Source organism: Mirounga leonina, unplaced genomic scaffold, assembly GCF_011800145.1.
Source record: "Mirounga leonina isolate KUSES-001 unplaced genomic scaffold, KU_Mleo_1.0 Mir_178, whole genome shotgun sequence".
In the NCBI taxonomy this organism is placed as follows: domain Eukaryota; kingdom Metazoa; phylum Chordata; class Mammalia; order Carnivora; family Phocidae; genus Mirounga; species Mirounga leonina.
In genome coordinates this window covers 18754072-18776722 of record NW_023270464.1, presented here as the reverse complement: position 1 = coordinate 18776722, position 22651 = coordinate 18754072, and the positions used below count along the sequence as shown (strand labels likewise).

Here is a 22651-nt window from a genome sequence, read left to right as displayed (position 1 = left end):
ATTACAAAGCTGTCATCATCAAGACAGTATGGTACTGGCACAAAAACAGACACATAGATCAGTGTAACAGAACAGAGAGGCCAGAAATGGACCCTCAATTCCATGGTCAACTAATCTTTGACAAAGCAGGAAAGAATGTCCAATGGAAAAAAGACAGTCTCTTCAACAAATGGTGTTGGGAAAATTGGATAGCCACATGCAGAAGAATGAAACTGGACCATTTCCTTACACCACACACAAAAATAGACTCCAAATGGTTGAAAGACCTCAATGTGAGACAGGAGTCCATCAAAATCCTAAAGGACAACACAGGCAATAACCTCTTCGACCTCAGCTGCAGCAACTTCTTCCTAGAAACATTGCCAAAGGCAAGGGAAGCAAGGGCAAAAATGAACTATTGGGATTTCATCAAGATAAAAAGCTTTTGCACAGCAAAAGAAACAGTCAACAAAATCAAAAGACAACTGACAGAATGGGAGAAGATACTTGCAAATGACATATCAGATAAAGGGCTAGTTTCCAAAATCTCTAAAGAACTTCTTAAACTCAACACCCAAAAAACAAATGATCCAATCAAGAAATGGGCAGAAGACATGAACAGACATTTTCCCAAAGAAGACATCCAAATGGCCAACAGACACTTGAAAAAGTGCTCAGCATCACTCGGCATCAGGGAAATCCAAATCAAAACCTCAATGAGATACCACCTCACACCAGTCAGAATGGCTAAAATTAACAAGTCAGGAAATGATAGATGTTGGCAGGGATGCGGAGAAAGGGGAACCTTCCTACACTGTTGGTGGGAATGCAAGCTGGTGCAATCACTCTGGAAAACAGTATGGAGTTTCTTCAAAAAGTTGAAAATAGAGTTACCCTATGACCCAGCAATTGCATTACTGGGTATTTACCCCAAAGATAGAAATGTAGTGATCCAAAGGGGTACATGCACCCCGAAGTTTATAGCAGCAATGTCCACAATAGCCAAACTGTGGAAAGAGCCAAGATGTCCATCGACAGATGAATGGATAAAGAAGAAGTGGTATATATATATACAATGGAATATTATGCAGCCATCAAAAGGAATGAAATCTTGCCATTTGCAATGACGTGGATGGAACTGGAGGGTGTTATGCTGAGCGAAATAAGTCAATCAGAGAAAGACATGTATCATATGACCTCACTGATATGAAGAATTCTTAATCTCAGGAAACAAACTGAGGGCTGCTGGAGTGGTGGGGGGTGGGAGGGATGGGGTGGCTGGGTGATAGACATTGGGAAGGGTATGTGCTATGGTGAGCGCTGTGAATTGTGCAAGACTGTTGAATCACAGATCTGTACCTCTGAAACAAATAATACATTATATGTTAAAAAAAAAAAAGAAGATAGCAGGAGGGGAAGAATGAAGGGGGGGATTTGGAGTGGGAGATGAACAAGAAAAAATAAAAATAAACCTGGCGTTTTACATTGAAGGGTGTTTTTATACTTTTCCCGTGTGTTTCTATATCTGTCAATGTTGTACAGTATTCTTTTGTATGGTTTAAAGTTTAGATAAATATCATACCATGTTGTATATGTAAATGTATAATTATACTATAAATTTTGCAACTTTTTTTTGGTATAAAATTAGGGTTTTTTAAAAAAGATTTTATTTATTTATTTGAGAGAGAGAGTGAGAGAGACCACGAGCAGGGGGGAGCTGCAGAGGGAGAGGAAGAAGCAGCTTCCCCACTAGGCAGGGAGCCTGATGAGGGGCTCCATCCCAGGACCCTGAGATCATGACCTGAGCGGAAGGCAGATCCTTAACTGACTGAGCCACCAGGCACCCACACTCAGATTTCCTTTTACCCACTGTTCTTTCTCTATCCCAGCATTGCACCCAGGCCACCACATCACATCCTCAGGTTCTTCTTGGTTCTGATAGTCCGTGGCTTGCTTTTTTACTTCACTTCAGGAGCCCTTTCTTGGGCAGATGCTCTATATTCTAATGCTAGATTTGTCACCTTTCCCTTTAAGGTGTGTGCCTTTTGGCTCTTATTTAAGAAATCTTTCATGTTTGAAGTGAGAAAAGTCATTTTCAGTTTGTTTCTCTTTTTTAAAGCTTCTTTTCACATGCAAGGCCTTAATTTACCTGAATATGATCTCTGTCTATGAGTGAGGAATACTTTGATGTTCCCCCCATGTGAATAGCCAATTATTTCTGCATTTGTAAAATTGCCCATCTTTTCCCTGTTGGTATATAGTCATACTTCTAGGGTAAGTCAGAGTTCCTCTTATGTATCACCGTGTTTCTGGGCTCTCTGGTTCCATGGTTTTATTTGTCTCTCCCTTTACCATACTGACTTCATTGCCGTTAACTTTATTGTTTTGTTGTGTTTCCAGGAGGATTAGTGTCTTCCACCTTGTTCTTAACATTTTTCTTGGCTGGTTTTGCCCCTGTGCTTTTTCAGATGAATTTTAGGATCAAGTTCTAAAATCCCATTAAAAACAGGTGGTTGGGATTTTGATTGGAATGACATAGAATGTCTAGATTCATTGGGGGACATCTTTAGAGTATAGGGTCTCCCAGTCATTGCATATTGTATTTCTCTCTGTTGACTTAGTCATTCTTTGATGTCCTTCCATAATGGTTTATAATGTCCTCTATAAAGTTTCTGTATGGGGGCATCTGGGTGACTCAGTTGGTTAAGTGTCCGACTCTTGATTTCAGCTCAGGTTTCCTTCTCAGGCTTGTGAGTTCAAGTCCTGCACTGGGCTGCACGCTGGGTGTGGAGTCTACTTAAAAAAAAAATCGATGTTGTATGTATTTTGTGAAGCTTATTTGCTGATGCTTTACTGCTCCTGGTGCTGTTGTGAGTGGGGCTTTTACACTCTCCTCTTTCTCCTCCTCCTCATTTTCCTCCTCCTCCCTCTTCTCTCTTGCTTCTCTCCTCTTTTCTTCCTCCTCCTCCTTTTTCCTTTATACATGATTTTTGGGATCTAAAACATTGGCCCAACTCTTTATTCATTTTGATAGCTTCTTGGTAGATATGCTTGGCTCTTGTATGTGGCAGACACATTGACAAATATTAATGACAGTCTTATCTCCTCCTTTCTTATCCCTGTAATTGTGTTCTCATTGTGTTGCATTGATTGGGACCTCCAGTTTGGTGATGGATAGGAATAGTGCCAATGGGTATCTTGACCTCTGTGGGTGCTTTTGGTGTCTCCCTCTTAAATATAACATCTTCTGTGTGTTTTTGAATCATAGTCTTTAGAAAGTTAAGGAAATTCTCTTCTCTTTTGAGTATACTGAGATTTTTTTTATCATGATAGTATATTGAGTCTGTCAAATGTTTTTCTGCATCTATTACGATAACTATGTGGTTTTCTTCTTGGACCTACTAATGTGACATATTGAAATAATAGTTTTTCTGGTTTTCAACCATATGTGATTCCTGAGATATATCTTACTAATTCATTGTTATTTTTTTTTCAAGGCAATACATTTACAAATTTGATTTGCTAGTGTACTATGTAGGAGTAAGTGAAATTGGTGTATATTTTCCTTATACTGTTCTCATTCAACTTTGGTATCAAGTTTATAGTGCACCCCCTTTTTTGCTAAAACAAACTGTGTAAGGTAGGGGTTGTTGATTCCTTGAAGGTTTGGTAAAGCTAGTTGCTATAACTATATCAGCTTGCCATTAATTGAGGCAGCAGACTTTGATTACCAATTTATTTTTAAATGGCATTAATATATTCGAGTATGCTCATTTTTCTTTTGGAAAATTATTTCTTTTAAGCTTTAAATATATTGTCATAAAGTTCTTCATAACATTGTTTTATGAAGTTTTTATTAGATTTGCAATAATAAATCATCCCTTTTTATTGCTAATACTGCTCATTTGTGCTTTTGGTCTTATTTTATAATCAGTCTTACTGGAGTTTTGCATATTTTATATTTAAGTAATAATATTCCTTTCTTTAATGTTTCTTTCTTAGGATTTACTTTTTTTATGTCTCTTTAGTTTCCTTACTGTGTTTCTTGATTTTTTTTTTTAAGTGAATGAATTTAATTAAGTACATTTCCCTCCAATTTTGCTTTAGCTCCTTCAAACAACTTTCTCTGCTTACCAATATATATTTTATATTTTCTGGTAATATTTACTCTTCATCACACAAATTATTTAGAAGTGCATTTTAAGTGTCAAAATGCTATTTTTAAAAAAGATTTACTTATTTGAGAGAGAGCTCAAGTGGGAGGATCAGAGGGAGAGGGATTGAGAATCTCAAGTAGGCTCCATGCTCAGCTGAGTGCAGAGCCCAACGCGGGGGTCAATCTCATGACCCTGAGACAACAACCTGAGCCTAAACCAAGAGTCAGATGCTTAATTGACTTCACCGCTCAGGTGCCCTGCAAAATGCTTTTTATTATTGATCATTTATATATATTTATGTTATGGACAGATAATGCAGTCTGTATGATATAGGACTTCCATTTTTAAAGCTCTGTTGTTAGGTGCATACACATTTATATTTGTTGTGTCTTATTGGTGAATTGATGCCTTTATCATTATGCAAGTCACCCCTTATTCCCTGATAATATTCCTTGTTTACTAAGTTTACTTTATCTTATGTTATCAGATAAATACTGAATCTCCAGTATTCTTTTGATTGGTGTTTACTATTTCCATTTTTTTCCTTTAATTTATTATGTTTTTAGAGTTAAGTAGGTTTCTTGTAGAGAGCATATAATTGGGATCCACCTTTTCTATCATCTTGCTAGCTATTTTCTGTATCTTCTGCTCTATTCTTTAAAAAAAATTTTTTTTCTGCTCTAATTTAGATTATTTTCATTATTCCATTTTACCTTCATTATTGGCTTATTATTTACTCATATTTTAAAAAATGTAGTGGTTGCCTTGAACTTACAATATACATCTTTAATAAATCAGTCTATTTTCAAATAATATATTAACTTCACGTGTGAGAGTTTTACAGTAGAACACTCATTTTCTCTCATGTTTTATGCTATTGTCATGCATTTTACTTTTATGTATGCTATAAGAACACAATACATTGCTACTATTTTTGCTTCAGACACTCAATTCTCTTTTAGAGTGATTTAAAAAAGAAAAAATGTCTTTAGATATACCTGTAATTTAACCATTTCTAGAGGTTTTCATTTCTCTATGAAGATCCAAGTTTCAAATGTAAGTTGATATTGTATTCCTTATGCTTGAGGAACTTTACTATTTCTTATAGTGTAATTATGGTGGGAATACATTTTCTCAATGCTTGTCTTAGAAATATTCTTCATTTTTTTTGTAGGATATGTTTGCTGGGTATAGAATTCTGGGTTGACAATTTTTTTCTTTCAGAAATGGGAAGATTTCACCCAAGTGTCTTTGGCTTTCATAATTTCTTTTTTTTTTTTTTTTAAAGATTTTATTTATTTATTTGAGACAGAGAGAATGAGAGACAGAGAGCATGAGAGGGAGGAGGGTCAGAGGGAGAAGCAGACTCCCCGCCGAGCAGGGAGCCTGATGCAGGACTCGATCCTGGGACTCCAGGATCATGACCTGAGCCGAAGGCAGTCGCTTAACCAACTGAGCCACCCAGGCGCCCGCTTTCATAATTTCTTATGAGAAGTCTGCTAAATTCTTAAATTTGGTTTTCTCAATGTAGTGTGACTTTTCCCTCTTGTTCCCTTCCAAATTTTCCATTTATAGTTGGTATTCAGTTATTTGAATATAATGTACTTAGATGTACCTTCTTCCTCTTCCTTCTCTTCCTCTTCTTATTCTGTATTTACTCTGCTTGAGGTTCTGTGAGTTTCTTGGAGTTGTGGTTTGACCTGCTTCAATAATTTAGAAAATTTTGGGCCATTATCTCTTCAAATATGTATTTTTTAAAAAAGATTTATTTATTCATTTAAGAGAGAGAGAGAGAGAGTGCACATGTAAGCAGGGGAAAGGGAAGAGGGAGAGGGAGAGAGCGAATCTCAAGCAGACTTCCAACTGAGCACAGAGCCTGATGCAGGGCTTGACCTCATGATGCTGAGTTCAAAAATCAAAGATCAAAATCAAGGGTTGGCCGCTTAACCAACTGAGCTACCCCTTCAAAAATGTCTTATGACAAGTTTTCTTTCTCTTTTCTTAAATTCCAGTCACACTTAAGTTTGTTTGGTAGCTTCCCAAAGTCTTTTCTGGAGTTTCCCCTTTATGTTGTAGTTTTGGTAACTTCTCTTGAATTATATACAAGCTAAGAAATTCTTTCCTTAAACATGATGAGTCTACTGATGAGTCCATCAAAGGTATTCTTAATCTGTTTTACTGCTTTAAGAAATTTCTAGTATTTCTATTTGACTGTTTCTAATAGTTTGCATCTGTGTGCTGGAATTCTCCACCATGCATGCATGTTATCCACTTTTGCCATTAAGGCTTTAATATGCTAATGATAGTTATATTAAATTACATAATAGTTCCAGCAATGATGTCATATCTACTTCTGGTTTTTTAATATTATTTTGTTTGACATAATATTGTTTTACTCTTGCTTCTTTGTGTGTCTTGTAATTTTTGGTTGAAAGTCAGATATGTAGGACAGTAGAGACCTTTGTAGGAATGGGTACATCTCTTATGCTAAGCACTTATAGGGTGTGGGAGTATTGAGTCAATCTAGTCAGCATTTGAACTTGTTTTGGGTTTTTTTGGAGGTAGATATTATTACTTTAGAAATTTGTTGGGACTTCCTTTTTATTGGAGTATAACTTATAATTTATATAGAGTAAAATTCACCCTTTTTATAGTATAGTTCTGTGAGTTTGCCAAGTGCATATAGTCATGTAACCACCACGAATCCAGATACTATTACTCTCCAGATTTCCTCATGCCACTTTGTAGTCAATCCTTACTCCATCTCCAGTCCCTGGCAAACAATGCTCTTCTCTCTGTCACATAAATGGAATCCTATAATATGAAGCCTTTTAATCCTATTTTTTTCACTTAGCATTATGCACTTAGATCTATCCATGTTTTTGCACATTTATACCATGGAATAGTACTCTCCCATAAAATAAACTCTTAAATTACATTCTCAAAGGCTGTACATGTGCTAGGATCTTTGTAAAAGGGACAGGATACAATCTTGCGATTTCAGCACTTGGGTAGCCTTGAGTGTAAAAGAAAAGGAAGAAAGGAAGTTGGGTTTACTGGCAGATTCACTGAGGCTCAAGAACATATGTTTTTAGAGAGTCTATTTGATTGACATTAGCTCCATTATTTCCATGAATACTTCTTATTTTCCATGAAATAATATTTTCATCATTTGGAGAAGAAAGATGGCCATATCCTAGGTCCACTCTTTTATTTCTTTTCAGGCAACACACAGTTAAGACACTCCTCATTTATAGAACCATATAGAGCTAGAAAAAACCACCTCCTCAATACCCCTACTTTAAAGATTTTTATATGCCTGCCTGGAGAGGAGAAAAGACTTGCCTGAGATCTCTTGGTGATTAAGCTCTGAAAGTTGGACTCCACTCGTCAGTTTTTGGAGAGTGGTATCAGAAGTGGGGGACAGGCCTGATGATGACATTAGAGAATTTAACAAGTTACGTGGAGCATTTAGGCAAGATTTCCACCTTCTTCCTCTCTTTAAAGAAAATAGGTCCACACATATGTTTTCTGAAGCAAATGATCCTTTTCTTTATGCTCTGCTTTACCTCAGGTTAGGATCTGACAGGAGATAATATGTGAGAGACTAGAATTCCAGTTCTTTTCCAAACCATTCTGTTTCATTTTACTGTAGCTGGAAGGTATATGATAGTAGGATATGTGTATGGAACCTTTGGAGAACTGTACCCTTTGTTTATTTTCTCCCCAAAAAGTGATTTAAGTTATCTGGGAGAGAACTCTCTACTTTTCAAAAAAGGCAGTTAAAGGGTGTATGTAATATGCCTCCATGTCTTTGCACATGCTGTTCCCTCTGCCTGGACTGCAGTTACTCCATGTCTTCACTTGGATAGCTTTTACTTGTCCTTCAGGATATGTCATCTCATGCTTTTCCCAATCGGATCATAAGTGTCCCCTTTGAAGTGATCCTAGAATATACCCCTATCTTGATAATTATCACACTAAATTTTAATGATCAATTTTCTTGTTTATTAGAAGAATAATTAGACAGAGCTTCTTGAGGATGCCATCAGGTAAAATACAGTGACAAAGCAGATAAAATTTTTGGCATAGTTTAGACCATTTGGTGGACTAGCCATTGGGCCTGAGGGTAACTGAGATAAAGTGTTTGTATTAATAATCCTGCCATAGATTCTGGATTGCCAATGGCTCATGTTTTCTTACAGGACAAGTTCCATAAGATACTTATGCTAACTTTTCTTTCAGCCTTTGAACTCTCATGAATGAAGAATCTCAAGTCAGTTCAGTATATAAATTAGAGATAGGGGATGATTTATATAAAGACTCATAAAATATGCCTTGGTCCTTTCTCCTTTTATCTCCTTCTTTATAACTTTGGCTTTTTATAACTCACTTGGAAATACATTTTAAGGTCTGCTTATGTCAGGCCCATTATGATTTATGGCTCTGCTCCCTCACCCACCCTTGGCAGAACATTAAAATATATCTGAGGGTCACATCAGCAGCCTATTACTATATTAAAGAGAAAGATATATTAAGAAAGGCAAAGACCTGAGACAGTCTCCAGGAATAGCTTTCCTGAGTAAACATATCCAGCATACAAATTACATTAATTTTGAAATCAAAGGCATCTTCCTGTAACACAAGGCTTACCAATTTCCATGGAAATCTGGAGTTCAGTGATAGCCTTTGGAGGCCCCTGTTGAAAAGTCTGTAGCAAATTTGACCCTGTGAAAAATTCTATAAAATAATTTGGCTTCTCTAGACCAATGGCTCTCACATTTTAAAAACAATCTGGCATCTACCTGAGTGATTCTGGTTCAAGAGATCTAGGAATATAGGAAACTGCATCTTTCATAACAACCTTTGGTTTTATTCTGATGCAAGTGTTCTGGGGACTTCTCTTTGGAGAAACACTTGCTTAGGCCTTCTTACTCAGGGCGGGGGTGGGGGGAGGTCTTTTTGCAGAAGCTCATGACAGGTGACTCTAGAGTAGGTTTGTTAGCAGAATATAATATAGCATGAAGGGAAAGGAGAACTGGTCATCATATGTGGTCATGGACTGAATTATGTGGTGGCCCTGAAAGAAACAATAACCCTCAGCAGCCTGTGCCAACTCTATCATGGTGACTTCCATGTATTATTGTCTGTTTGCTTGTTTCCCCCCCCCAATTAGACTTGAGAGCAGGGACCCTGTCTTTCCTCTCTGTATGCATAGCACCTAATACCATGTACCTAAATTTTGCTGAAGACTGAGTGTATAAATAAATGAATAGACAAATGAATGAGTTGTAATTCTTCATAAATGAAAACAGATCCAGCCCTTCAACAGACAAATGGATAAAGAAGATGTGGTCCATATATACAATGGAATATTACTCAGCCATCAGAAAGGATGAATACCCAACTTTCTCATCAATATGGATGGGACTGAAGGAGATTATGCTAAGTGAAATAAGTCAAGCAGAGAAAGTCAATTGTCATATGGTTTCACTTATTTGTGGAACATAAGGAATAACATCGAGGACATTAGGAGAAGGAAGGGAAAAATGAAAGGGGGGAAATCGGAGGGGGAGAAGAACCATGGAAGACTATGGACTCCGAGAAACAAACTGAGGGTTTTAGAGGGGAGGGGTTTGGGGGGATGGGTTATCCTGGTGATGGGTATTAAGGAGGGCATGTACTGCATGGAGCACTGGGTGTTATACGAAAACAATGAATCGTGGATCACTACATCAGAAACTAATGATGTATTGTATGGTGACTAACATAACATAAAAAACAAAAAACAAAAAACAACCAGATCCAAGGCTTCTAGCTTAAAAGTTTGACCAAGCTTGGTAAAGGTCCAGCAGAGGATGATGTTAATGTATGTCAGTATATGGTTTTGAATGTAATATTTTTTTCCTATTAAGTTCATGTAGGAGTTGGAGTACAGCAGTGGTTCCCAAATGTGGCTGCACCTCCTAGTCACCTAGGTGCTTCCACCCTTGTTTTATTTTTCAGTGAAGAAATAATATGTATGCTTGGTATAAGGGAAAAATTAAGCTCATCCCAGTGCACCTCCCCAAGGCCACACATCTACCAGTTTCTTGTGTAACTCTTGGGGCATATTCTATGCATTTGGAGGCATATAATTTCTTACATGAATGGTCACAGCTTGCATTGATTTTTTTTTCAGTTAACAATATACCTTGAAGATTGATCCATATTAAGGCATATGGATCTACCTAAAAACTGTAACAGCCACATGGTATTCCACTGCGTGGTATCTGTCTGTCTGTCTACCTACCTACCCATCATCCGTCTAGTAATCAATCCTTACCATAAGAAATGTTGCATTGAGCATCAGTGAATATATCTCTTTGAATGCATGAGCAAGTATAGATAGGGTCAATTCTTAGAGGTGGTATTTCTAGGTCAATGCAAGTGGGCACTTAAAATTTTGCAGAATTGCTCCCCAAAGAGGCTACACCAATTATATTCTACCAACTGTGTGAATGAAAGTGCCTATTGCTCTAAATCTTTGTTGGGGAAATTTTTAAATGAAGATTCTCAGTCCCTCACAAATCTATTGCTTCCAAACCTACTAAGACCAGCTGAGGGACCTGCCATTTTTTTAAAAGATTTTATTTATTTGAGAGAGAGAGGGCAGGAGCAGGGGGTGGGGTTGGAGGGGCAGAGGAGAGGGAGCCTGATGTGGGGTTCGATCCCAGCACCCCAAGATCATGACCTGAGCCAAAGGCAGACACTTAACGTACTGAGCCACCCAGGTGCCCTGGACCTGCATGTTTTTAAAGCTCCTCATAAAGTGCCACGTGATCAGTACCTTCATTTCATGCTACTCCATATCTCAGTGAGTCTGATGCAGAAGGTCCATGACTGCATTTGGGAATCATCGGGCTGCTGCATAGTACCCCCGTATCTACCTGGGCCAGATACCAGCTTCCACACTCCTGCTGTCCTCCCTCCTTTATAAACACTAGCTAAAGAATAGGGAACTAACCTTGGAAAATAATGTTTCAGCACCCTTTGGTTTGAAGTTCTCCTTTTTCTGCCTTTCTGTGCTTTCCATTTTGGTCTCAAGTCTTCTTTCTTCCTGGTTGAATCACTCGGGGACTAATGTCTTTCCCATAGGTTCACAAAGATGTATTTTAAACATGTACTTTTTGAGGACACATTCTTTGACGAGTGCTATTTTGAAGACGTTACATCTACTGATACCTATTTCAAAAATTGCACCATTGAATCGACCATCTTCTACAACACAGGTGAGAACATGGGTGGTGTAGGTGCATGGTATCAAGGGTGGACTGGTCTTATTTAAGAAGCAAAGTGCTCAGTCATAAGCTTTAGGAGAAGGAAGGTATACACAGACATGGTTCCTGAGAGTCAGGTTGGAGAAATGGGTTCTAGCCCCAGGTATGGCACGGATTAGCTGCACCGTCTTTACCAATGCATTTAATTTGTCTGCATGTTTTATCACATGTGAAGTGGAAATGAAATTTCTGGGTGAGTGCTCTGGTCTCAAGGAGACTGATGCTTGTATGCTGCAGGTCTTCAGTAGGAACACACTATGACACAGATGAAAAGCCAGTATTTCAGGAAGGCTGCATTTTATGTGTGGAGTGCTTTCTCAAAGACCTCATGTAATCTGAATCTTGCAAACTTCAAGGCTCCTGTTCTCACAATAATAAAGGAAAAGGGAAAATTGTATCTTTTCAAGCCTTGTGCATAAAGTGAGATGAGAAGCATATTTTAAAATTGCACCATTTTGGACTTCCATGATTAAAAAATAGTCACAAAATCCCACCACTCTATCCCTCCTCGTTACTTTTACTACTCTCATCATACGTTAATAACATACCAAGGGGAATTGAGACGTAAGGAAACTACCTGAGCTTTACCAGGGGCTTCACCTACATTGTCTCCAGTAAGAAATGTACATTTACTCCCAGTTTATAGTTCAGGAAACCCAGGCTTAAGCGCTTGTCCAAGGCCACAGCTAGCAAGCTTAGGGAGCTTGGATTCATTCCTGAGTTGTTTGGTTCTAAAGTCTGTGATCTTTCCACTGAACAACATGCATTGTGCCAATATTAGTGCTTTCTCCTGGGCCTCAGCACTGTGGTTGATGCAAGAATATCTTCTTCTTCCATGAGGTCAGCCCCAAAATGTTCAATATCTGGCCTCCAAATATCCCTCCGTCTCTAAGTGATCCATTATGAGATGTACCCTCATAATTTTTTTTTTTTAGCCTGAACTTAAAAAGGCTTATACATTGCCTGTTTGTCCTTAAAACCTGATGCATCTTTTAGTTTCTTCTTTCAAGTTTTAAGTTGCCTCTTTGTTTGCATACTGTCACGTGGGGATTTCTGCAAACACCTGTACTCATGAAATGTCAGTGCTGGGAAGTGATGGAGAGAATTAGGTGTACTTTTCTAATTTTGTAGGAGGAGTTTCAGGAAGGTTAAAGAGGGTCAGCTGCAGAGCCAGTTCCCGAAACCCAGATTTTATGAGAGCTTGCTTAGGCACTCTTTCTGCACAAACAGTTGGTGTTAGAAGGTGTCGGAAGACTTGGGAACGAGGTCCAAAGCAAATGGTTTATATTTTTTTAAGACTTGATTTTTTTTGGAGATGTTTTAGGTTTACAATGAAATTAGAAAGAAGGTACAGAGATTTCCATAGAACTCCTGCCCCCTGCCCCTGTCTCCCCTATTATCAATATCCCCCCACTAGAGTGGTGTATTTGTTACCATTGATGAACCTACACCGACACCTCAGAATCATCCCAAGTCCAGAGTTTACAGGAGGGTTCACTCTCGGTGTTGGATATTCTCTTTGGGCTTGGACAAGTGTGTAATGGCATATATTCACTATTATCATGCCATATAGAGTATTTTCACTGCCCTAAAAATCCTCTGTGCTTTCCACATTCATCTCCCCAGCTCCCCACCCTGGAAAATACTGAGCAAATGGTTTTTAATTTTATTTTTAATTTAATTTTTATTTTTTAAAGATTTTATTTATTTATTTTAGAGAGAGATAAAGAGGGAGCACAAGCAGGGGGAGGGAGAGAGAATCCCAAGCAGACAACCCCTGAGCACAGAGCCTGATGTGGGGCTCGATCCCAGGATCCCAAGATCATGACCTCAGCTGAAATCAAGAGTCGGACACACAACCAACTGAGCCGTCCAGGCGCCCTGCAAATGGTTTTTATTTTGAAGAATGTTCAGGTTTCTGCATGGGCTTTGGAGTGGTCACCTCAATCCAGACCCAATTCTCTTGTCTTCTGCTTCCTATAAGCTGGGTAGCCTCGGAGGAGTAGCCCTGCCTTGGTGTGGACCCTGGTGTCATCTCATTGATAAAAACAGGACCATTTCCTACTTGAGAGATGATGTATTCAGACATGCCTCTTCAGGAGTGTTCATTTCATTTCCCTTTGCTTATGGGAAGTTGAAGCAGTCATTACATTGTTAGTTTTTTCTCTTCATCCACACCTGACCACACGTCACCTTGACTTTGAGATTATCTGATTGCTGGAGGCTTGGAGCATCCTGCCCAGGGAAGGGGCATGACTCCATCCCTGCCTCCGCCCCATTTCTCCCCAGCCCCTGCTCACTGTAATGAACCCAAGGTGTCCTTCTCTCCCCAGACCTCTATGAGCATAAATTCATCAACTGCCGGTTTATCAACACTTCATTTCTGGAGCAGAAGGAGGGCTGCCACATGGACTTTGAGCAGGATAATGACTTCCTGATTTACCTCGTTAGCTTCCTTGGCAGTCTGTCCGTCCTGCCCGGGAACATCATTTCTGCCCTGCTCATGGATAGAGTTGGAAGGCTCAAGATGATTGGTGAGTAGCTAGGGATGCCTCATCTCCTCCAGTAGGTAGGGATCGTGGCTTCCAAAGTGTATTAAAGAAGAGGATTTTTTTCTTTTTCTTAAAGAAATCTTGCACTGGAAACCAAACAGGTAAGACGGGATCTGCTGGTGTGGAGCCCAGGAGGCAGGCATGTCTCCAAAACCCCAGGACTCCACAGACATAGTTTGAGACCTATGGTCCAGGTCAGGGACTCATCTTCATTTCCTGACTGAGCGATTCTGTGGTAGTCACTTACGCTATTAGTACTTCAGTAAGGATATTAAACATGCCCATTCTACCTGCTTTGTAAGATTTTTGTCAGAAAAAAATACAAAATGTTCTTCAATGAACATTGGTTCGTCTGATGGGTTTAAAATAGATTGCATTACTTATTATAATTTCATAGTGATCACACTTAGGCTTTGGAGGTGGACAGACTCATGTCCGAGTCCTATCACCTAAAGGCTGTTTGACTTTGGACATGTTCCTTTACTTCTCCAGGCTTCAGTTTCCATATCTGTACCTATAACTAGCTGGTAGGGTTTTGTGAGGCTTGAGCATGATGTAGCCAGAGCATCTTATAGTGCTTGGTGCCCTGTAGGTTCTTGAAATGGTAGAAGTTTTCACGCATGCCTTGCTTCACTGCACCAGGATCCTCAGCAGTTTGCTGCAGAAACACATGCTGTGCATGGAAAATAAGAAACAAAACATATACACCCAGGGCCAGGGAAAACATATCAGAATGTATATATTGTAAGGCCAGGGTGGGGATGAGAACAACACATTGATATATATGACATGAAGGGTCTGTTCTAGGGATGTAGTTGATCAGGAAAATTAATACCAACTCATTCCCAGCGAAGCTCAAAGGGAAACAAAATAAATCACATAGTCATTTTGTCAGAGAAGAGCACATTGGTCAGAGCTTGGCAAGGGAAGCTTTTGCTGGTGTGGGGCGCATTGAATATTATTATTGTGAAAGTAGCATGAATGCTGTTTGTGGTGAGGATGAAGTCATGTGTAGGCATGGCAGATGGTTAGACCTGAAGCCCCTGAGGGAAGGGCAGCGTTGACTAACTCCTTAACTCCTGAGCTTTTCGGCAGAAAGTAGCTTACACTCTGTGTAAGACCAGCAGCTGGGAGTCAGGTGGCCATCTCCGCCAACATTTGCTTTATGAGTCTACACACCTTCCTTTCCTTCTCAGAGCTTCTGTTTCACAATTGTGAAAGTAATACCTCCGTTTGCTCCAATGAGATAAGGTGTGTGAGAGTAGACGGGTGACATTTCTGCCATTCTGCCCCTGGCCTTTCCAGCCCCAGTTGAACAGCGAATGCTGTGGTTGAGCCCTGGGGGTAGCCCAGGACATCCTTGGGAAGGCAGGGTCTACGAGGGGTGGGGTGGTGTGCAGGGGCGTGGCCCGCTGCCTGGAGCAACCACACGCTCCCCCATGGAGGCAGAGGGAAGGCTGGGCGTGGGAAGGAGGCAGGGCAGCCAGAGAGCGGACATCTGCTTTGTGGCCACTGCAGTCCTTCTTGGCATCATGCGTGTATTCCAGATCAGAACTGATTCCTGTCATGTTCCCCCAGCTGGACAGCTGGAATGAATATCTCTCATTCTTTGTATCCCACTCTTTTATTAATGTCTGTATTTTGGTTCTGAGCTGCACTGTTAAGAGCTCAGGCAGTTCTTTCTTCGATCTTTAGTAGAAGGTCTGGCGCGAGGTGGGTTACCTGTGATATTCTCAGTGATGCTCAGCACATACTAGATGCTCAATAAATAGCTCGGTGGGATGTGGGTGACCTGTTTTGAAATAGTCTTTCCATGAACGGAAAGAGCTATTTCCTCAGAAAAATTCCCTCTTGAATCTGCCGGGGCACAGAATCTGTCCTGCTTACTCTGCCGCGCTCTTTCCTGGGTAGAAGTAGTGTCTTGTTAACAACAGGGTAGTTTTCCTGATGAAGCTGTTAGTCCTCATTTATTCATTCAATAAGCGATAATTTATGCAGCACTTATTCTCTGCCAGGCTGTGTGGCAACAATGGGAAGGCAACAGTAACTGAGACAGACAGCATCCTCATACTCAGAGAGCAAATGATCTATTGGGAGAGACAGACATAAACTAGAAATTGCATTGAACAAACACTTATAAAGCATGTATTATAGGTCAGGCCTCGTGCCAAGCATTTCGTAAATATTAACATATTTAACACTCAATAACCTGGTGAGGTAGGTACTATTTTTTTTGCCAACATTTTACAGATAGGGGAAGTGAGACAGCACAGAGAGGTTAGGAGACTTGCTCAAGGTCACACAGGGAGGGGAAGCTGGGATTTGAACTCAGGCCTCTCCATCACAAGGGAAATGAGAATTAACTGAGTGGAAGTACAGTGGGCCACAGGGACTTATAGTAGGATTGTCTGACATAGTTGAGAGGTCAGTTCCCTGAATATCACTTGATTTATTTGATGGTAATATTTTGTATCCAATAAACATTTATTCTAAGGTAGGCGCCATGGCTGGCCACTTTGAGGGAGGCATGCATTTAGGTGATATGGTTCCCAAGGCACTTGTGGTCCCGTAGATGTTTGTCTCTTTCCTAGCTGTTTGGAAAGACATTACCAGGTGACCTGCTCACAGCCCCGCCCCTTCCCAGAATCAGCAGAATCCAGGCGACAGTTACCATGTCCCAGCTCATCAGCAGGGTTTGGTATCAATATTGGCAGCTCGAGCTCTGAGGGTGATATTCCAGGTGGCAGCCCCCCGACCAGGGAGGCCCTTGTGGGTCAGGCCAGGCCACCAACATGGCTCCTTGGCAACAGGTACCCCAGGGTCCTGATGCCTGGAAGGGGAGCCCTTGGACTGTTTCCCAGCTGGTTGTTTTGAAGCTGCTTTCTTTCTTTCCGCTATCTATTCCCACTGCATTTCCAGCCATACCCTGGTCCATGCCCTGCATCCACTCCACACTCCCCAAGCTCTTCTGGGCTGGATGGAATGGATTTGGGACCTCTTATCATGAGCTGTACCAGCCAGAGTGTTGGTGGGAAAAAGAATCCACACCAGAGAGTTCTAGTGAAGAGACTTTAGGGATGGGATGTGGCTTTGGGGGGTAATCCTACTATAGATCCCTGTGGCCCACTGTACTTCTACTCGGTTAATTCTCATTTCCCTCGTGATGGAGAGGCCTGAGTTCAAGTCACACCTTTCCTTCCCTGTGTGACCTTGAGCAAGTCTCTTAACCTCTCTGTGCTGGCTCACTTTCCCTACCCATAAAATGTTGGCAAAAAAAAAAAAATAGTACCTACCTCACTGGCTATTTGGGGACAGGGTTATGGGAACAACTAAGGCAGATGAAGCTCCCACATGCTAGCAAAATTGGCAGCAGGTACTGCCTCGATGAATGCAGGGAGAAGAGCACTCACCGAGCCCAGGGAGAGCAGGAACCATGGAGGTGGAGGCTCCCGGAAAGAACTGTAGTCCTGGGGGGGATGCAGCCATGACCAAAAAAGGGCTTTATAGATAGGATGGGAATTGGGAAGAAATACTCCAACCCCTATCTGCTCCCAGCTGGTAAGGGAGCGGCAGGTATGCAGTCCCTGGGGGCTAGCTTCTCAGGAAACAGTCAGGGCTGAGAAGGGCAGATCAGATGTCTGGGGTGGAGATAGGATAAATGGAGAATAAAGATCAAGGCCCTTCAGGTTTTCTTCTGCAGCCCATTTACAGTTCTGTTCTCAGTAGCACATAAGCTCCAAGAGGATTTTTTGATACTGATGTATCTCAGGCACCCAGAACAATGTCTGGGATATAATAGATTCTCAAGGAATGTCCCCTTGGCCTCCTCCCCAATAATTCTGGGCTGGGCAGCACCACAGAGTGAGGATTTCAAAATCCTTCTGGGAGGCTAATTCTGGTGACATGACCCACTCAAAAGGCTCTAATCCTGTGGCTGGAGTACCATGTGGGGGGTTCAAGCTATGCTTTCTCTGTGTAGAGATGGACCTGTGACTTGAGGTGACCTGTTACTTCAGGCACACTTGTGAGGATAGGAGAGGGGAAAGACCTATGGGTGACAGTCTTGTCTAAGACATGGGCTTCATGGTTTTTTGTTTTTTTTTTCTGCCCTTGACCTCCCCCTGTAGGTGGCTCCATGCTAATCTCGGCGGTCTGCTGCTTCTTCCTGTTTTTTGGCAACAGCGAGTCTGCGATGATCGGCTGGCAGTGCCTGTTCTGTGGGACGAGTATTGCAGCCTGGAATGCTCTGGATGTGATCACGGTGGAGCTGTATCCCACCAACCAGAGGTCAGTTCTGCCGTGGGCTTCTCTCTGGGACTTGTTTGGACTTCTTTGGCCGGAAGTCTACCCATTCCAACATACTCCCCCACAACCATTTTGGTCTTCTGGTGTTTCACGGACCAAGGAAGCATCTCTTTGGTTTTTGAGTTTCTCCTGTATGGGGGCTGGTATAGGTATGGAGGTGAGCAGGCTAAAGCCTGATGGAGTGGGGTGAGGGGTCAGGTACAAAGGATAAGTGCAAACCATGTTCGGGAGAGAGAAATGAGGGTGATACCACAGGTATCATGCACTCCAGAGAGAGGTGAAAACAGACCTCCAATGGGAGAGAGGGGGGGAAAGGTGAAGAACTAGATAAACAAAGGGTGGAGGAGTGGCAAGGGCAGATAAAGGTGGGGGTGAGTCCTGATGGTCTAGGGCATTAGCAGAGAATGTGATAGGAATGCCCAGTGCTTACTTTTATTTTTGTGCAAGCCATGTGGGAAGAAGCCTGGTTGAAAGGCATGGGGTCAAAGCCATTATGTAGCAGTTACCTCTCCTTATGGAGAGGGAATTGTGAATTTTAAGGATGGTAGGTAAGTGGCCCTATGGTCAAAAAGGAGTGCGAAGTGATGTGGAAGGCAGGTAAATGAAATTCTGCAAAAAAATCTTAATGATATTACCCAAATTGGTGACAGAGGTATTAGAATATGGCTAGCTATGGCAAAGCACAGCATCCCATATTTGGAGGCCCTCTCCCCTGAACCAAAGAGCTTCTAAGTTTTACAAAAAATAAGAGGAGGAAAAATTATCATTATTTCAAAGGTATATGGTTTTACATCTAGGAAACCCAAGACAATAATTAACTAAAGAGACTGCTCAAAACAGAAAACTAATTTGATAAGGTGGCCAATAATAAAACTAACTTAATAACTTATGGGATTTAAAAATGTATCAAAAAATTTTAAAGTAAAATTGAATTCCATTTAATAATAGCAGAAATCATAAAATATCTAGGAATATAAGAATATAAGGGATAATAAGAAAGATGAAACACTTATGTGAAGACAACCATAAAGATTTACTGAGAGATAAAACAGAAGACTTACATATATGTCAAGATATACTTTATGAAATTCTAAGAAGATTTATTCTTACACAAATTTCAAATCTTTTGTTTCCTTCTAACTTCAAAGAGTCCATTCAGAATTCAATGAGATTTTTTCCCCCCCTCCTCTGGAAACTTGGGACAACTTTGGATTTTTCATTTGGAAAAATACACATGTGAAAATATCCAAGCAGATTCTGAAAACAAAAAGATAGGGATTGGGGGCTAGTTATATATAAAGTGATTAAAAATGTTTTTTAATTCTTTTAATTAATGTACAAAAATGTAGACACATTCTTAGTAAACCTGTGATATGAAAAAGAAATATTTTGCTTCAGTTGAAGAGAGCTGGTGTTGGGAATATAGTCTCTGTATACAGATGGAGTCAAGAAAGGACAGATGATTAGTAGCTGTTATCATTAAGGGGACACCTGGCTGGCTTAGTTGGTAGAATATGTGACTCTTGATCACTGGGGTAGTGAGTTTGAGCCCCACATTGGATGTAGAGATTACTAAGAAAAATAAATGAACTTAAAAAAAAATAATAGTTGCCCCTCGGAAGTGTGATTGAGGGATAATAATTAGGATTAGGTTTTGCCATGGGTGACAGAAATCTCAAATAACTGCAGCCTTAAGAAGGTAGGCATTTCCTTTTTCTCTCCTGTAGAAGTCCACACCAGGGACTGCAGGCTCTTTTTATCTTGTTGTTCACCCTTTCATGAGCTCAGCCATGGGCCAAGATGAGACCATCTACATTTTTGGAAGTGGGATGGAAGGAAGAAAAACGGAAGAGAAGAGAGCAAAAAGTACCACTCGTGACATCTCTCAAGGAAATTTTTCAGGAGCTGCTATTTGCACTTATATCTCATTGGCTAAAAACATAGTCACATGGCCAGACTCCTCAGCAAGGGAGTCTGGGAAATGTAGTCTACATTTGGAAAAACGCTAGTTAGGGACACCCAACAGTGATCTGCCACAAGAGGGTCAGGGTGTTATTGAGGAGGAACAGTGACACTTTCTGCTTCATTCTCTCTGTTTTTTCAGTGTTTCACAATATGCATGTCCTATCTGTGACAATTTCAAAAAGAGATAACATTTGAAAAGAGAAAGAAACAAGTGTGAAGGAAATACTCCAGACTGGTAATAGTGGTGATTGCCTTTCAGTGGTGGGGTTATATACTTTTGCATCTTTATGTTATTCTGTATTTCCAAATTTGATTAAAATGAGAATGTTTGACTTTTATATTTAGGAACAAAAGTTCCCTCCCACACCTTCACTATACCTTCCCTCACAACAGGGGAAAGAAAGGACCCAGTCCTGCTCATGCCAAGGAGGTCTGGTTCATCTTTTAGAATGATTGACTTTCGTCTTCTTTTACAGGGCGACAGCCTTTGGCATCCTTAATGGATTATGCAAATTTGGCGCCATCCTGGGAAACACCATCTTTTCTTCTTTTGTTGGGATAACCAAAGTGGTTCCCATTCTTCTGGCCGCTGCGTCTCTCGTTGGGGGTGGCCTGATTGCTCTTCGGCTGCCAGAGACCCGAGAACAGGTCCTGATGTGAACAACCTCTGGGGAAAGAAGATGTTGGAAGAACTTTATCCAAGAACCTTAAATGCACCCATGCTTCCTGTCACTGTCCAGAGGACACGGGAGGAGAAGTTGATTTTGTGACTCCTAGTTTAGGACCCATTTCAGCTGTCAATATGTTTGTAACTCAGGTGACTGATTTGGGGGTGTCCTGAATCACCTTTAGAATCCCAGAGTGGTGTTCTTGGCTTCGGGTCTCCCCAGCCCAAAGCAGGGGAAGAAGGATCACACCTTCCAGTGGGTGCACGCGCTGAGCAAGGACTGTGTATTCCCCCTAGTGAGGTGCAAGGACTTATTTGCATTTCAAAATGAATCTGAGGGTGAGAAACATTTAAGGTCCTCCTCCATAAAGTTTCTCAGAGCCCAATGACCTAACACACTGACTTGTCAGGAAGTTAGAGTCATCATATAAATATTGGGCTTGAAATACAAGATACTTATATTTTTGCATTTAAGAGTATCACCGAGCCTATGTTCCATTTGAAAATTGGCACAATAGCATTGAAGATACTCTAATATAGAAAACCAAATATTTGATCAATATCTATAGAAATCTGCTCCCCCTCAGCCAAGTGTCCTAAGTTTTCCATGATGATTAGGTGGTAAATTTAAGGATGCTATTTATTCCTGTTTTGATCTATTCAAAGAAACTTAATGCGATAGGTATTCTGTAAACTAACTTTGTACATAGCTATATCTGGGTTTAATTTGCAGAAATGGTACCTGCAAATATTTGCCAGCCTTTTAGCCATATTTTGGGAGGAGTTGGTGTTTGGGGTCCCAGGAAATTAGGTCTGATTGAATGAAATGCAACCACAATATCTTATAGCCATTTAACTTGCTGTCAGGAGGATGCACTTCGTAAACTCGTGTTGTACAGTTCATTTAGTCCAGGCACTTTTCTTTGTGTAGGTGGAGTAGTTACTTTTCTCTCTTACACAGATCACTTGTGAAACAAGCTCACCATCGTGGGTACCAGCATTAGACGCTGCTGCACCCCCAGAAACAACAGGAGAAGGGTTCAGGGGCTTCTGGCATTCTCTTTATGGGCAAGAATAAAACACAGTGGACAACATGAGTGATTGAGGGAGGGATGGGGAAGAGTAATCACAGTTCTCCAAAGCATAAATTCTTTGTTTCTTTTAGCTGTAAAACATGATCCATATTTGTTATCATGGTCAGGTCCCATGAGAAATCTATGCTATGTGTCTCGGTTCAGGACCTTTGAAAACAGATGTCATTGGCATGGGAATCAGGGCATGCAGTGGATGTCAAGTATGTCTCCCTTCAGTGCTCCAAGTGAATTCTTTTCTGAGACTTGCTTGGAACATGAATGGGGGTAGGGTGGGGATGGGGGTGGGGAACCCAGGAAAACTGCTTTGGCAAGGGTCAGCAATAGACTGAAGTCTTGACGACACAGAAAAGGAAGGTTTCATACACCAGAACTATCTAGCCTGGAAGGACAGTGAGCTATGAGCTCTCGTCCCTGGAGTCGGACTGGCCGAGGCCCGGTGAGCATCAGTTTGCAAGAACTCATGCTTCAAGTTGATCTGCGATGTTCTGAGTGCTGTCAGGTGCTACACACTCCCTACCAGGCATCTCCAAAAACCGAAGCAGGGTAATGATGACCACATGGAGTGTTTTCTCGGCTTTGGGGAGACACTTGGGTCCCAGGACAGCTTCAGGCC

At 40.9% G+C, this 22651-nt stretch overlaps 1 protein-coding gene across 1 annotated transcript in view; it reads left to right on the top strand.

Annotated features, from left to right (window-relative positions):
• Positions 1-22284, top strand: part of SV2B (synaptic vesicle glycoprotein 2B) — a 179287-nt gene extending 157003 nt beyond the window's left edge. The window contains exons 10-13 of the mRNA XM_035024071.1: positions 11274-11407; positions 13789-13989; positions 18135-18294; positions 20754-22284. Coding sequence (XP_034879962.1) covers positions 11274-11407; positions 13789-13989; positions 18135-18294; positions 20754-20937 — 679 coding nt within the window. The 3' untranslated portion in view covers positions 20938-22284. The remainder of the gene's footprint in view (positions 1-11273; positions 11408-13788; positions 13990-18134; positions 18295-20753) is intronic.
• Positions 22285-22651: the final 367 nt, after the last annotated feature.